The 16868-nt window shown below is 34.2% G+C and overlaps 1 protein-coding gene across 1 annotated transcript in view; it reads left to right on the top strand.

Annotated features, from left to right (window-relative positions):
• Positions 1-16868, top strand: part of LOC109844337 (protein NRDE2 homolog) — a 55261-nt gene that overhangs the window by 16940 nt on the left and 21453 nt on the right. The window contains exons 7-8 of the mRNA XM_020413330.1: positions 1231-1588; positions 4770-4880. Coding sequence (XP_020268919.1) covers positions 1231-1588; positions 4770-4880 — 469 coding nt within the window. The remainder of the gene's footprint in view (positions 1-1230; positions 1589-4769; positions 4881-16868) is intronic.

Genomic DNA, 16868 nt, shown 5'->3' with positions numbered 1-16868 from the left:
TTCAATTCCTGTAATATGCCTATATTATATGATATATATTTATATATATATATATATATATATATATATATATATATATAATATATATTATATATATGAGAAAAATGGGTATGCTTGGTACCAAGCACAAAAGTGGTGCTTGGTAGTGAGTGGCATAATACCCCTCTACTCATTCAAATGGTTACATATCCCCATGCACTGCCTCAATCCATGTGAATGTGGTCCCCTATTTGAATGAGTGGAGCGGATTGTACCACCTCACTACCAAGCACAAAATTTGTGCTTGGTACCAAGCATACCTATATTTCTTTCTCTCTCTCTCTTCTCTCTATATATATATATATATATATATATAATATATATATAATATATATATATATATATATCCTTGTAATGATGTGGCCTCATTCTTACCCACTTATTTTCAAGGAGGGAACTATTTTCAAGTGGGGACCATTCAAATGAGTGGATTAGAATACCAAGGACAAAATTCGTCCTTGGTACCAAGGTTATTCCTCACTCTCTCCTATGTGTGTCTCTCTCTCTCTCTATATATATATGTATTATATGTATATATGTGCGTATATATGTACGTATATTTTGTATGTGTATACATTATGTATGTATATGTATATGTATATGTATATGTATATATATAAAATAATGGGTGTGCTTGGTAGTGATGTGGTCACTTCTATCCACTCATTTAATGGATGGGTAATCAAGCGGGGACTATTTTTAAATGGGCATCTTTAAATGGGTGGATGAGAAGCATTCATGTCACTACCAAGCATACCCATTATTCTCATACATATGTATATGTCTTTCTTTAATGTTTTAGGTACTTTTATTAATGCGAGTAGCATGAATGAGAACTTAAGCAGTTTACCTGAGCTTCTAAGCAACTTTTCAGTCTATTCTTAGTCTTCCCTGATTTTGTAGAGTTTCTTCAATATCTCTAAGATGTCTTAACAACATTTGTTTATTACCTGTCAAGAAATTGTTCCATTCCAAAAGTCTACATAACAAGTATGTTTTGTAACATCATGGAAAAATATAGTGAATTATTAACTTTTTTGTTCCCTGTCTACGTTCCCATATATGGTTTCTTCTTGTGTTTCATAGCATTAACACTCCTTTATTGTTATCATTATTTTCCTTGTTGTCTTCCTTGTTAGCACTGTCATCATCTTTATTATTGTTATTTAACTATTTGTCCTCCGTTTTCAGGACATGTACTAACAATTCAAGTTGGATTGAGAAGCTTCTTAGCCTTGAGACCATCCCGAATAGCATATCAGAAGATCTGAGAGTTGTATTTGAAGTGGTAAATAGGGCACAAAGTTCTCCTATCAATCCCAATCTGGAACTCCTCCTGGGCAGTACACACAAGTTGTTAAATAATAATATGATGAAGTTCCTTCGGAATGCAATCTTGCTTCTTCTTAATGTCTTTCCTCGAAATCATATTTTACAAGAATCTCTGCTGGCTATTGAAGATCTTTTTATGAACAAAATAAAGTCTTCTACTTGTGCAGTTAACCCATCACGTTGTCTAGCCAAAAACTTGTTAAAAAATGATCGTCAGGTACTCTCCGTAAAAGATGACATTGATTGCTTTTTCCCATGTTGATTTTTTAAGAAACCCCCTTTAAAATAGGGTAATTATATTGAAACCACATTTCAATTTTAATTTATACATGGACCACCTTTAAGTAGGTTTTTGTTGCAATCAACCACCTCCTCATCAAATTTTCATTAAAAACAAAAAATAAGCTGAAAATATTAAGTTTAAGCTATGTGAGTTGTATCTTAACAAGGCCTAAATACTAATAAAATGAGTCATGTTCCTTGAATGTGAGTTTCTAAAGGGTAATTTTAGGTTGTTAGTGAAAACTTTGATTGGGAGGTGGTTGATTACAACAAAAACCCACTTTAGAAGTGGTTTATGGATAATTAAAATTGACAAGTGGTTTCCATTTAATTACCCTATTTCAAAGGTGGTTTCTAGCAAAAGCGCTTCTTATTTTTATACATGGAATAGTCATTATAGTTTAAGAATATTGATTGTTACTTATTCATTCACATGCTTGTATTACATTTTGTGCTATTCTGTTTCTCACATGGAAACATAAAATTCCGAGTGTGATTCCATTTAATTGTCTTTTTCTTTGTATCACGGAGAGTGCATTCTATTTCCCGCAGCAGCCTATCTAACCTCTTCCTCCGGACTCTTTCATGGTCTGGTGCAAAATGGAAGCTTTCTCTAAATTTGTAGGGCTTAAATTTCAAGATGAAAAGATTAGACTTTCCTGCTTGCTAGTTGTCAAGGTTTTGCATGATGGTCGTCTCTTGCTTAATTACCTAGAGTGGGAATTTGGTACCAATTTATGGCATTTAACTCATGTTGATCACCGTTTACAATATCTGTTCAAATATTTAGGAAACTTATTGTATTTCATAGGCAAAGCAATGCCCTTCTGATACTAGAAGACCAAAGTCGTAGTTGTGGATGGTATTATTCAATTTGTTGTGGATGGTATTATTCAATTTCTTTCAATTCCTTAATTTCTACATTTGTATGTTATCTGACTTTTCACTTTTATGTCATTTCATTATTTCTTAGATGCATAGTCCGTTTTGTTTTCATTAAAATTCCCTTTGAATGAGTGCTTAACAACACAACTGTAAATTGCAGAAAATACCCTAAAGATTTACCACCTCTTATGATATCCTTTTTTCTCACACTTCACCCTTATAGACTTTTACAACTTGCTATCTCTATTACTATATCACTAGAGATACCTAGGAATATTCTATGTGCAGCACATGTCTACAGTCGACTAATTTATTCTATGTGAGCAGCACATGTCTACAATCGACTAATTTATCTCATGTAACATATTCTCTATGGAATCAGGTCAAGTGAGAAAGGAATAAAGCAACGAATGAAATGGAATAAATGTAACAATGAAATGCCCATTTTCATTCTCGTGTTTGGGTGTCACAAAAGAATTAGGGTATTTTTGAAAATTTTTAATTTTTTTGATTCTCACTTAAATTGGAACGCCCATTCCTTAGTAGTTCAAAGGGAATGCTCATTCCTAGGGAATGACCATTCCAAAAGAGACAATAGTAGTTTATCGTCTCAGAAATCACCAATTTTTTTTTCAAAGTAACATGCTTATCAATGTTTAGAAAAGCGGAAGCGCAAGACAAAGCGCTAGACCCTTTGATGAAGCGAGGCGTAAGCTTCAAAGCATGAAGCACAAGTTTCATGAGTTTAAATATTTTAATTCTAAATTTGTAAATATTATAACATATAATATATAGTGGTGTAATAATTATAAGTATATACATTCATGTCTTGATTAGTAAATAAGAGTTAAATATGTGAAGTATAGAAATGAATCATAATAAACTAAGCTAAACACATAACATATATATTTTATTTACAGTCAAATAGTCATATTGAAAATATATAGGGGCATTTTAATATTAGTCAAAGATCCTTTTATGTCCTACTATCTTGTCTTAAGCATGTGCTTCAAAATAAAAGCCTTTTATGAAGCGCGAAGAGCACATTTCAATTATGCTTTAAGCGATGAGGCGTAAGCTTCAAGGGATAAATAACTTCACTCTTGAGTTTGAACCGTTTTATCCTTCAATAAGTTGTGAAGCGCGTTTCGAAGCGAGTTTCGAAGCGAGTTTCAAAAAGCCTTTTTCAAACATTGATGCTTATTCCTCAAGAGCCTTCCAAATCATTTGACAAGCTTTTTGTTATGGTCTCGCATTTGTTTTTTTTTCTTGAAAAACTAAATGGGATTTACAGTTTTATTGTTCTCAAATCATCTTAGCTGTTACATTATTTTGTAATTGCAAAATTATTTCTTACCCCCTGATCAGATGATTCATATGAATCAAGTGCACAAGAAGTCAAGAAGTGCTTTTAGCCACAGGAACTTAACTACTTGACCTTGCAATCATGTTTCTAAAACCCTAGGTTATTCTGTTTGCTAACCTGTCAGTGTCATTAATCTTGAGATTGGACACCATCGAGAATGTCTTAATAGAGTGTCAGGGAGATTGGACACCTAAAAGGATGGCCTAATGCAGTATCGGGAGATTGTCATATATCTTATGACATCAAACTATGGTCCTGTAAGCACATGCATGAAGCAACTGTAAACTTGTTGCAAGATGCATACATGCATGTGCATAGGTGATCTGATCAAATTTGTGATTTTACAATTCTGAAATAAAGTAGAGAATAGCTAATCATGGAAAAAATATATGGGAATTACAGAGGTGATATTCTGATGCTGTTTCGAATGATGCTGCAAATGTCAAAATACCCTTCTGTTTTCTCTTTTTTACGGAGCTTTCAACTTCGTAGAGGCACTATAAATCATGAACTGAGCGACTTTGTTATAAAGGTTCAGGCAATATTGAGCTACCCTGTTCTGTTTGAAGTCAGTAGTACTGACACCCTTGGATAACCTTGAGAGATCATCTTGAAGGAGCTTAGGAATACACAATATTTATTCAGAATTATCATATGAAATTTTTGGGAGGCTGTTATCCACAGAAATTAGTCATGCTATTTACCTGATTTTTTTCAGTTTCTAATTGCATCTATATGTTCAGTGCATGTTTTTTTGTCTATTTCGATAAAATGACACTGCTTTTGGCAACTGATATCTAATTTCAGGGCTCATTTGTTTAAGAAATCTAATTTGTTTTTTGTTTTCAATCTATATTTGTGAAAGGATTTGCTACTTTGCGGAGTATATGCACGAAATGAGGCCAATTATGGAAATATTGATATTGCGAGAAAGATTTATGACATGGCAATATCTTCCACTGATGGACTTCCTCCAGTAAGCAGAACAACTTTCTTTCCTTTCATGATTCAAACATTTTTTAATAGGTTTACTGATATATAATTTAATGTACAATACTAGTGCGATAGGTTTTTTTCTCCCGTGTTATGTGTATGAATTCGTCTGGCCCCTCTTCTGTTACTTTTTCTTCCGTCTAGTGCAATCTTGGACTTTTAATTTCTATTCTTAGGAATGTTATGGGGACATTCATACTTCTTAGGTGTTGGTTATAGTGAGAAAGCTGATAGTCTGCCCACTTTGTTGTGATCTGCATGCTTATTCTAATATTGAATTTATATCTACCTTTGATATTTTTGAGTCCATGTTTAGACCTAGACAGTATCAAGGTTACAGAAAGCGCTAGACGGCCTAGGCGTTGCACCCTACGCCTAGAGCCTGGGAGCCTAGGCGTTTTTTTTTTTCTAGTTTTTAATTACAATTACTGATAGTAAATGCCAGGATTATAGGAAGCTTAGGCGCTGGACTGACACCTAGGCAGATTTCTTAAGTGGTAGTGGATGATGTTTTGTTCAAGGTCGGGAGAGGTGGCGGTCTTCCTCGTTGGAGTTTGGAGGAGGTTGAAGGACGTGGAGGCTACAATGGAGGAATTCATGATCAATACCTAAAGGATGCAGTCCACGCTCTCTTAGGCGCTCCCAAAATGTAGGTAGGCAACCTAGATACCGTCTAGGTGCTAGGTAAGCGGTCAAGGTACTGCCTAGGCTTAGGGCATATGTCTAAGCGGGCTAGACGGAGGTTTTTTAAAACAATGGACATTATGACGAACAGGCATGCTCTCTGCTTATTCTATACTAGCACATTCGCATGTGCGAAAACATTAAATTTGTTATCCAGTTAATTTTCTATTATTCATAGTAATAATTTGATAATGAGTTACTATAGTTCTATGTAGAAATTGTATCTCGAACTATTCTTTAGTAATTAAATCAACAAACATTTATAATACAATTTTATTAAAGAGTTTTCCTTTGAGGATAATAAAATTACAGCAAGTAATTAATTAACATAAAAAAGAAAAAAAATAGAGAAGATGATAATTTAATTATGTGAGTGTATATTGTCACGCCCCAAATACAGCGAAAGTTCATAAAATGGGGCACGTGACAACATTGACCAATGCACAAGACAAGTCTCATGCATGTGTCAAGCTTGATACTTCATATCATATAGCTTCTCACTAAGTATATAAACTTGATGATGGTAGAATTTCAAAGGGAACTATATATGTAATCAGCAAGTACAACCTAAAAACTCACCGTAACAAGCATTTTACAAAATCAAAATACGTTTAGCTGTACATAACACAAAATAGAGGCTTTCCCATCTTAACGCCTCCTAGCAACCATCAACAACCAAAAATCCAGGTTATATGAGATGCAACATCAGATCTAAAAAAAAAAATAAAAATGATAGGGTGAGCAAGCTATGTGAAAACATTTCCCACTAGAGTTTCTATATATCTAACAAAATAGTATTAATTCTCAAAATAATGGGATATAAGTTTTCCATCTGAAATTTTGGAATGATAAACTATTGTGTAAGGGACACATTATTATTTTCAAAAAAGAATGCATCATTTTAAAATTCATTCTTATGTGCAAACTGAATATCTTATCATAGATCAGACTTTTTGAAATCACGATAAATACTGAGAAAGAAAACGAACTATTAAATTTGGTGCAAAACCAAAAGATTACCGTTTTTCCAAATTTATCATAAAATGTTAGAATCTCAAATCTCATTGAGTTGTTCCATCTGAAATTTTGGAATGACAAACTATTGTGTAAGGGGCACATTATTATTATTTTCAAAAAAGAATGCATCATCTTAAAATTCTTTCTTATGTGCAAACTGAATATCTTATCATAGATCAGACTTTTTGAAATCACGATAAATATTGAGAAAGAAAACAGACTATTAAATTTGGTGCAAAACCAAAAGATTACCGTTTTTCCAAATTCATTGTAAAATGTTAGAATCTCAAATCTCATTGAGTTGTTCACTTATTGCAAGAATCACATCATAGGTCATACTAAGACTACAAATATTATAGCCCAGTAGCATTGAAATGAGTAAAATGCGTAACATAATAGATAATTTTCAAGAATGGAATGCACCTAAATTTTCATAGGTGGTTGGCCAGATCAAAATTGCTCAAAGGGTCAGAACAGATTTCAGAAGGGGCAAATATAGTAAGGCCAAATAGAGGTGCATTCACCATATGACAAGCACAGACATAACACTCCATAGTGAACTTTCTGAGGGTTTTGAGAACATCTAGAATCACTTGGCAAATCAGAAACACATCACTTATCAGAATCCTTAAACATTTTTGATGGACGAGTGTATAACTAATCATCTCAGTTAAAACAGTTTATGAAATTTACTTTTATCTATTTGTATCAGATACTAAGCCACGATAAAATCATTGAATACATTAAACTGTTGAAACATTTTCAAAATACTTCAATTATTTGAGATTGTACGAGAACCAAACTCACTTACCATATTTTATATGAAATCAAATTTACTTTTAGTATCTTGTACGAAATCAATATCATATTAAGGCTTAGGCCACAATAGTATTAGATCAAATCACATTTCACTTTATATACATAAAAAATAATAGAATATTTATTTTTTGAGCACAAGATCAAAATATAGTAATCATGCAATTTCATATTTTAAAATACTAGTGGGAAATGCACTCACCTCTAAAGTGATTGGATTCTCCCAAATTCGATTTTCCTCGTCATCTTTTTATTTTTTATTTTGCTCTCTTTTCCTCCCTTCCCTCCTTGGGTTTCTCTTTAATCCAAACAGTTTTATTCCCAAGTCTCTTCTCAAGATACAAAAATCAAAACTTGTTCATCATTATTAACCAAACTCGAGATTCAATTAGTAAGAAAGCACTATTTAAAAAAGCCTCCGTCTAGTCCGCTTAGACGTACGCCTAGACCTAGGCCGTATCTTGACCACTTAGGTAGCGCCTAACATCTAGACGGTACTTAGACTGCCCACCTATAATTTGGGAGTGTTTAGGGGAGTATTGTCTGTTTACGTGGACTGCATCCTTTAGGCTTTGATCTTGAGTTTCTATGTTGCAGCCTCCACGTCTTCTAACCTCCTTCAAGCTCGTTTAACCTCAAAATATGAACACATTCACTACCTCCTTCGACCTTCAACAAAACTTTCATAACCACCACTTAAATGAAGAAAGAAATCTGCCTAGACACCAGTCCGACACTTAACCTTTCTATAACATTAATATTTACTATCAATTATTATAATTAAAAAAATAAAAATAAAATCTTCTAGGTTCTAGGTGACGGGGCCTAACACCTAGACCTCCTAGCGCTTTCTATAACCTTATTAATTATTATTTTGGCTATTTAGCATTTAAGTATGCATGGTTTATTGTGGACCTATGGTTGCTATCTATTTTTTATAAATTTATATGAATTTAATATATATTTTCATCAATTATTATAAAAAAAGCCAAACGCTTAGGCGTCGCCTAGGTATACGCTTAAGTGTCTAGGCGTTGGGCGCTAGCTCAAACATCTAGTCTGCTTAGCGCCTTCTGTAACATTGCAAGAAAGGAGAGAATTTATACGTTAGGGTTCGGATTTGTAATGTAATTAAGTTCTCTCCTCTTTCTCATTCCTTTTTCTTCACTTTAGGAGGTTATCAGATCAGAAATTTCTTTTTTTCTTTGATTTTCCCCTCATTTTGTTACATTCTCTCTCCTTGTATTCCTTTTGAGGCAGTGCCTCATTCCTCTCCAATAAAAGAGGGCTATCACAATGTTGAGGTCGCAGTGAGGGGCAAAGGGGTTGGAAAATTTGACAAAAAGCCCCATGAATATTGTGCTTTGCATAAAGATTCTTAAGATAGGATATTTAAATTATGTATAGGGGTACTACATTTTCCCCCCTAATAAAAAGTTTCATCCTCGAAACTTTAACATACCTTATGTTTTAAAGAGCTTTAGATGCTTCTTCAATACATTATCTTCTTCTTTCCAAGTGGCTTTCCTCTAAAAGTTTTCCTTCTATTCAATTTTCACATATTTGATAGGTTTGTATCTGGTCAATCCCCCCCCATTATGCTTTGATTCTCTTGAAAAATTAAATCATCGCCGTAAAGTTCACAACTTTCCTCCATCAAAAAGCTCTTAAGGCAATATTTTGTTTCACGAGCTTAGTAGCTATTGTCAAGGTTTTAAATATCGGTTATCGGGGATTTATCGGACAGTCAAAATCCTTATCGGATAGTGAAAATCGGGGATAAGTAGTATTTATCGGAGTTATATATCGTATGATGTGTATATATAATATAATACCCCAAATTGTAATCTAACCATACTCCCCTCTTTCATTCTCTTAACCTTCACTAAATAACTAGAGAAAATACCAACTGAATAGTGAATATTATTTGTTGCTATAACTTCAAAAGTTATGTTGAGGGCGTGGCGTCGATGGAGAGAGTCCAAGTTGAACTGTCGAAGTCACATTTAATGATGGCGTCGATGGAGAGAGCTTGGCATCGATGGAGAGCTCAACGTCGGTCAACATCGTCGAGTCAATCAGATTAGTTGGTGATGACGTTGATGGAGAGAGTACATCATCAGTCGAAGTCGTCATGTCGATGAAGTTAATGTTGATGAGAGAGCAGCGTCGAATGGTCGAAGTCGATAGCGTTGAGGTCAGCGGAGTTCGAAGAGGAGCGGAGGCGAGCGTCGAAGTCGGCGGAGGTGAACGTCAAGGTCGACGGAGTCCAAAGAGAAACATAGATCAGAGGATTAAGGCAGTGGGCACAGCCGCACAAATGAGGGGAGAGAGAACAAAGGATTAGGGCTACTTAATCGAGTTTAAGTTTTATTGTAAAGAACGGGTTGTGTCGGGTTTCAAGTACCCTCAAAAATTGCCAATTACCCATAGGTCCCACTCAACCGAATAGTGTGGCCCGATAATTCCGATTTTTAGAGCTGCTAATATCGGTTGATAATTATCTTTATCGTCATATTATTGCCGATAAACACCAAAAAAAGATAACCGATTTAAATTCCAACTATCCTATCAGAAAGCTCCCAAAACCATAACTCAGGGATAATATCGGATTATCGGCCGATATTTAAAACCTTGGCTATTGTTATATGCAACTCATTTAAACATTGATAATTCTTCCATATTTCTTCCATTTCAAACATTCAGTATCTTAACATATTATCAAAAGTTTGAATTTTCCATTTCTATTGGTCATCTATCTCTCGAAGAGCCCTATCACGCTCTTCTAATATTATGATGAACTCGGGATTATTGCCAAATACTGTGAATATATATATACTATGAATTCTTGTTATCTCATTGATACATTCCTTTATCAATTTTCCTGAGAAAGTTTTGCTTTGAAAAGTAGGAAGTGTGTGACCTGAGTAACCCGTTAACTATTATTCAAGTAGCATTATTCAGTCTCAAGGATTTTGGAATGCATGTGATGAAGTTCATTGTCAATTATCTTTTCTTCATATCGGTATATCCAAAATTTGAACCAACATAGCTTGTCTCTGATGATTTACATTCACATATGGGCATTGTTAAAGTCTACTAATTTAATATAGAAGAATTTTTCAAAACAGACCCGCTCCAAATTTTTTTTCTTAAAACCGACCCGTTTTTTTTTTATTTATCAAAACCGACCCGATTTTGTAATTAACAGCTTAATCACCTTCCTAAACAGTCGGGGTTGGCAACCCCGACTATTTAGGACCTTAATTTTTAGGGTTTAAGGCTTCTAATTAGGGTTTAACACCTTCCTAAATAGTCGGGGTTGCCAACCCCGACTGTTTAGGATAGTGATTAAGCTGCTAATTACAAAATCGGGTCGGTTTTGATAAATAAAAAAAAAACGGGTCGGTTTTAAGAAAAAAAAATTGAAATGGGTCTGTTTTGAAAAATTCTTCTTTAATATATTTCTTGATATTATTCCCCAATATATTTTATTCAAGACCTTACACAGTTTCATGCCAGAGTGTAATTACACAATGATGTGTCTTCTCAAAATTTTTTTTAACACTTCAAGTATACAACTCTAGGTCCTAATTTCAATGGTCTAATCTTGATCCAGTTTATCCAAATTTCGATGGTCTAATCTTGATCCAGTTTATCCACTTAAGGTCTAATCTTGATCTAGTTTATCCTGGATAAGTGGCATCTTATACCTCTCTGACTTCCATCGAGGGTCGTTCTGCTTGTATGTCTTCGAATAATAAGGTTGCATTAAAATATTCGGCAATTTAGTTCCATTTTGGTGAATTCAAAGTTACTACCACTTAAGCTCTCAGATACTCACTTTGAAATGAATATGATATGCCTAGTTACTTGAGTTCTCAGGCCCAAGGTATCCACAACCACATTTATCTTACCAAGATAACACTACATGGTCATATCATAACCCTTCAAAATTTAGCCATAATTTTGTGCCTCAGTTCACTTTTTTGGCAAATATATATTCCAAACTTGTGTTCAATACCAATCTTGCATTGGACTCTATTAAGATAATATCCCCAAATCTTTGGAGTAAAGATCAGTCACTAATTCCAAATCATGAGCGAGAATATTTTATTCATTTATTTTCAATTATTTCGAAGTATATGTCACAATTTTTCATTCTACACGAGTATACATCCTGGCTCCTTTCAAGCCATCACATTGATGATAAGCTTGGCTCCAATGATTAATGAAAGCATTAGTGGCAGCCATCACTGAATATTTTAATTATTTTGAATTTTACCAAGCGTCATTCTGATTGTTACATCTTTACATCTTTCTATATGAGACAAGCCAAAAGTGACAAAATGCGTGTATCCCACAATAGTCTTTCATGCTAAGGACACAATGGACTATTTACGCTTTTGTCCATCTCTTTCAATTTACCATAACCTCCGCCTTTTAGGTTTTGTACAACCTCCATCTTTTAAGATTACACATTTGAGGAAAAAATATATAATCTCCAATATGTAGAATACCTATTAATTATTCTTTTCCTTATTCTTCAAGTAGATGAAGATATCATCAGATCAAGCCCTGAAGCAAAGATTCTTTAAACTATCTTATTCATAAGATCCATAAATTAGCAAGTGTATTTGAGAGCCCAATGGGAATGTCGGAAAGTCATAACCCATATCAAAAAACAATCTAAGAATTATCCTCAGTCTTGGTCTCAATTAATAAAAACTAAAATAGAGATTGATATTGAATAACACTTAGCAGTTTGCAATTGATTAAATAAGTCACACATGGATTATATGTTCGTTCAGAGTGATTACTAGATTCAACTCATAGAGACTAATACAAGTGCTCCCTCATCTCTCTTTTTCTTAAGTGATTACTAGATTCAACTCATAGAGACTAATACAAGTGCTCCATCATCTCTCTTTTTCTTTTAAATAGAAATAGGCACTCCATATGCACATTAAATCTATGAAAGCTTGTCAACAAATCATTGTAGTTGCACCTTGAGAATTTATTTTTCCTTTGCTCTGGTCATGTCATACAATCTAGGAGCCATAGTACCTAGAGTTGTGTCCTTCTCCAAGTTAATAAAAAACTTTAGTCTCTCTATTTGAAGATATTCCATATACTCACTTAAAGACACCTTTGAAAATTCCCGAAGTACTAGAATATTCTCCAAAGTTGCTCCTCTTTCATCTGTGATTTTTGTGGGAGGTGGTTAATCAAACATTTATTTCTTATCAAATCTTATGGTTTAAAGGTCTAAATAGTCTGTAAGGCATCCTTAAAACAAAATTTAGTTTTTCCAGCAAACTCATACACTATGTTTACAAGCACGACTCAAAATAAACCAATTCATTCTCTATATAATCTCAAAATCCTGCATCTCTAATATTATAAATTTAAGTGGGAGCTCTGCATCAAAATCTTGATTCTGCTCATATAACTCCAATCTGCTAGCAATACACTATCTCTCAAGATATTAACAAGCAATTCATAAAATCTTTGGCCACCTTTTATAGAAATGCCCTATTAACTTACAGATATTTCTTTTACTCATACGTATACTTGTGATACACATCACATGTCATTATCCTTTAGTTACTAAGTTACATTTCCTTGAGATAACACTGCTCATATTATCTTTAATCTTGAATGACTATTATTTTGGGTCATCCAATGGTTTTAATCAATTTGATCATGCTGCTTAATCATAAAAATAATCAAGGTTTGTAGCATTTGGATAAGTGTATTATCATCCGCTTGATTACTTTCTGAATAAGGTCCGAAACAACAAATAATCACTAATCAAACATTGTTCACATAATGATCCCTAAAAATATCACATATAAGTGTAAACCTTAAAGGATTATTAGACCATTAATTCATTTCCCAGATTTTTTTCCAAGTCCTTTTTATTGTTTAACTCGATAATCTTATCAAATTTCTCCCACGAATAATTTATCAACAGGCTAAGATCATATATCTTTCTCATATTTGCGATCCATGTATATTTCATATCCAACGTATTTCTTTATATTGATAATGTCTTCTAGATTTAATAAATGATCAGGCGAAAAAACTCCAAGTTATGTAGATGACACTAATTATAAGCGCTTACTACCTTATTATATTCCCTTTTTTCCTCCATATGAACACGTCTATTATCAACAAGAGCCACCACATCATATATTTCAAATCTGTTCAATCAAGAAACTTTATTAAGTTTAGTATAAACATTGTTGTAAATAGCAACCCGATAGCGGCGCAATAGCGCCTGTTTCCTCTCATAATTGCAGCGAAAGGTGCGTAATAGCGCTGTTAGCGGTTAAAAAGCGCTGTTAGCACTAACAAATCACTTTAGAGTGCTATTTGAAAGGTGGTTTTCAACTCCCGACCCAACCCCGACCGGACCCTGACCCGAATTCAATTAAAGCTAAAACCCTTTTCCCATCTCAAATCTCCTCTCTTTCTCTTGCCGTCTCACGTTTCCTCTAAAAAAACCCTAGCAGCAGTTCCCAAGTCCCAAGTTATCTCCTTTGGCGAGCTCCTCCTCCGTGGGCTCCTTCTCCGGCGAGCTCCATTTTTGAAGCTCCCAAGCTATCTCAAATCTCCATCTCAATTTTCGAAGCTCCTGTGCTATCTCTGGCTATCTCCACTCCACATCCACCACCTCCATGTGAGCTCCACCTCCGATTCTCTAGTCTTTCAACCACCTCCATAGCTCTCTAGCAGCTCTAGTAACTCTCCGCAGCACCACCTCGACCACCTCTGCAGCTTTCCAGTAGCTATCGCAGCACCAATGCACTACCTCAACCACCTCAGCAGGTCTCCAGTAGCTCCAGCACCGCAGCACCAGTGCACCATCTCGACCACCTCCACAGCTCTCCATCAGTGCACCATCTCCATTCCATTTTCTATTATTTATATTTGAATATATTTATGTTTGACCGTTATTTGATTATGTGCGATTTGCCGCTATAGGTGCAAATAGCTTTAGCGGTACCTCACCTCAACGAGACGCTATCCGCTATCAGCAACCTTGAGTATAAATATGAATTGATCATTCAACTTCTGATAATCCTATTCACCTTTATTTGCCTACTAAAATTAATTTATCTCTCTTCACCATACATCAATGTATCAAGTGCTGCTAGTCAAATGTCGGAGCTAATCACTTCTAACAACATACTAGTATTATCATATGGGATCTATTCCTTAGAAAGAGGGAATGCATGCAATCATTAATCTAAATGAGACTTCTAATATTTAAATTATAAATCCAATTGATTTAAGGAAAAACATCCATGTAAGAACTATTGGGTAACTACGAACATTCATAATGATCCATCTGCTTCATGATCCTTAGAATATCCAATATATGAAATTACTATAAATGTCTCCCAATTAAACCTGGATATTTTATTCTTTGATCCATGGAATTGGCGCAATCATCCGTTCAATAATATAACCAAACAAAATGTTTGTCCTATAATTCAATCACGTCACCTATCATCATCAAATTAATAGATAATGTATCTATAATAGTCATAATACTCTACTAACAAATGCATTTATAAGAATATATTCTTATCGCATCTCACACTACGCACACTATCCATTAAACTCCATAGTGTCAATACTTAGGAAAAGACATATTGTCCAATAATTCTAAGGATTTATCTCCAAATTATAATGAAATTAACAAGTCTCATGCACGTGTCAAGCCTGACACTTGATATCTTATAGCTTCTTACTAAGTATATACACCTGCTGATGGTAGAATTTCAGACGGAACTATATATAATCAGTAAGTTAAACATGGTAGCTCATCGTAACAAGCATTTTACAAAATCAAGATACGTTGTTCAGCTTTACATGACACAAAAGAGAGGCTTTCCCATAGTAACGCTTCCTAGCAACCAGCCACAACTAAAAATCCAGCTTATATACAAAGCAACATCAGATCTGAAAAAAATTTAAAAACGACGGGGCGAGCTAAAGCTCAATGATAATATTTCCCACTAGAGTTCCTATATATCTAACAAAATAGCTTTATTTCTCAAAATAATGGGATATAGGTTTTCCATCTAAAATTTTAAAATGACAAACTGTTATGTAAAGAGCACATTATTATTATTTTCAAGAAAGAATGCAACATCTTAAAATTCTTTCTTATATGCCAACTGAAAATACAATCATAGATCAGACTATTTGAAATCAAGATAAATATTGAGAAAAAAAGGATTATTAAATTTAGTGCAAAACCTAGGGGTTACCATTTTTCAAAATTCACAGTAAAATATCATAATCTCAAATCTCGATGAGTTGTTCACTTATTGCAAGAATCACCTTATAGGTCACACTAAGTTTACGATATTATACCCCAGTAGCATGGAAATGCATAAAACGCATAATAGAACAGATAATTCTCAAAAATGGAATGTACCTAACACCGTCATAGGTTGTCGGCCAAGTCAAAATTGCTCAATAGAGCTAGAGCAGATTTCAAAAGGGGCAAATACGGAAGGGTCAAATAAATCACTATATGGTAGACACGGACAAAACACTCCACAGTGGACTTTCTGAGGGTTTTGAAAACATATAGAATCACTTGGCAAATCAGAAACACATCACTTATCAGAATTGTTAAACACTTTTGAATCAAGTGGACGGATGTAAAACTAATCATCTCAGTCAAAATAGTTTACGAAATTCACTTAAGATTCTGACAATATTTCCCTCTCTACTTTCTCTTTGAGAATATAATATTTCCTTCTCTACTTTCTCTTGTTTCAACATGGTATCAAAGCAAGTTATTAAATCCTAGAATCTTTGTTCTTCATAGATCTTTGGGCTTTATTCTTCTTCATAGATCTTTGGGCCACCAAAGGAGTTTGCGCAAGCACCTCCTTTGTGCTTCACCCTGGACTGTTTCAATAGCGTCGCTTCAACCTTGGTCAAGGTTTTAAATATCGGTTATCAGGGATTTATCGGATGGCCAAAATCCTTATCGGATAGCGAAAATCGGGGATATATCGGGGATAAGTAGTATTTATCGGAGTGATATACTAGATGATGTGTATATATAATATAACAATTAAAAAATATAATCTAATCATGCTTAATGAAATATAAACATACCAAAATGTAAATCATCATGTTTAGAATCACTAACCAATTGTAGAAAGCAAGTGGTCGGGTTTAACAACTCACTAAATAACTACCCATTACCCGAAAATTGAACTCAAAATTTGGCCCGATAAAGTCGATATTTAGAGCCTCCCTTATCGGCCAATAAGTACCTTTATCGTCGATAACTCGCCGATAAACCCCAAAAAACGATAACCGATTAAAAATCCTACTTATCCTAGCGGAAAGCTCCCAAATCTGATAACTCGGTGATAATATCGGATTATCGGCCGATATTTAAAACCATGTTGTGAAC

The sequence above is a fragment of the Asparagus officinalis genome, chromosome 6 (genome assembly GCF_001876935.1).
Source record: "Asparagus officinalis chromosome 6, Aspof.V1, whole genome shotgun sequence".
Lineage (NCBI taxonomy): Eukaryota > Viridiplantae > Streptophyta > Magnoliopsida > Asparagales > Asparagaceae > Asparagus > Asparagus officinalis.
The sequence above is the reverse complement of the archived record's forward strand: the minus strand, read 5'-3'. Positions and strand labels throughout refer to the sequence as shown.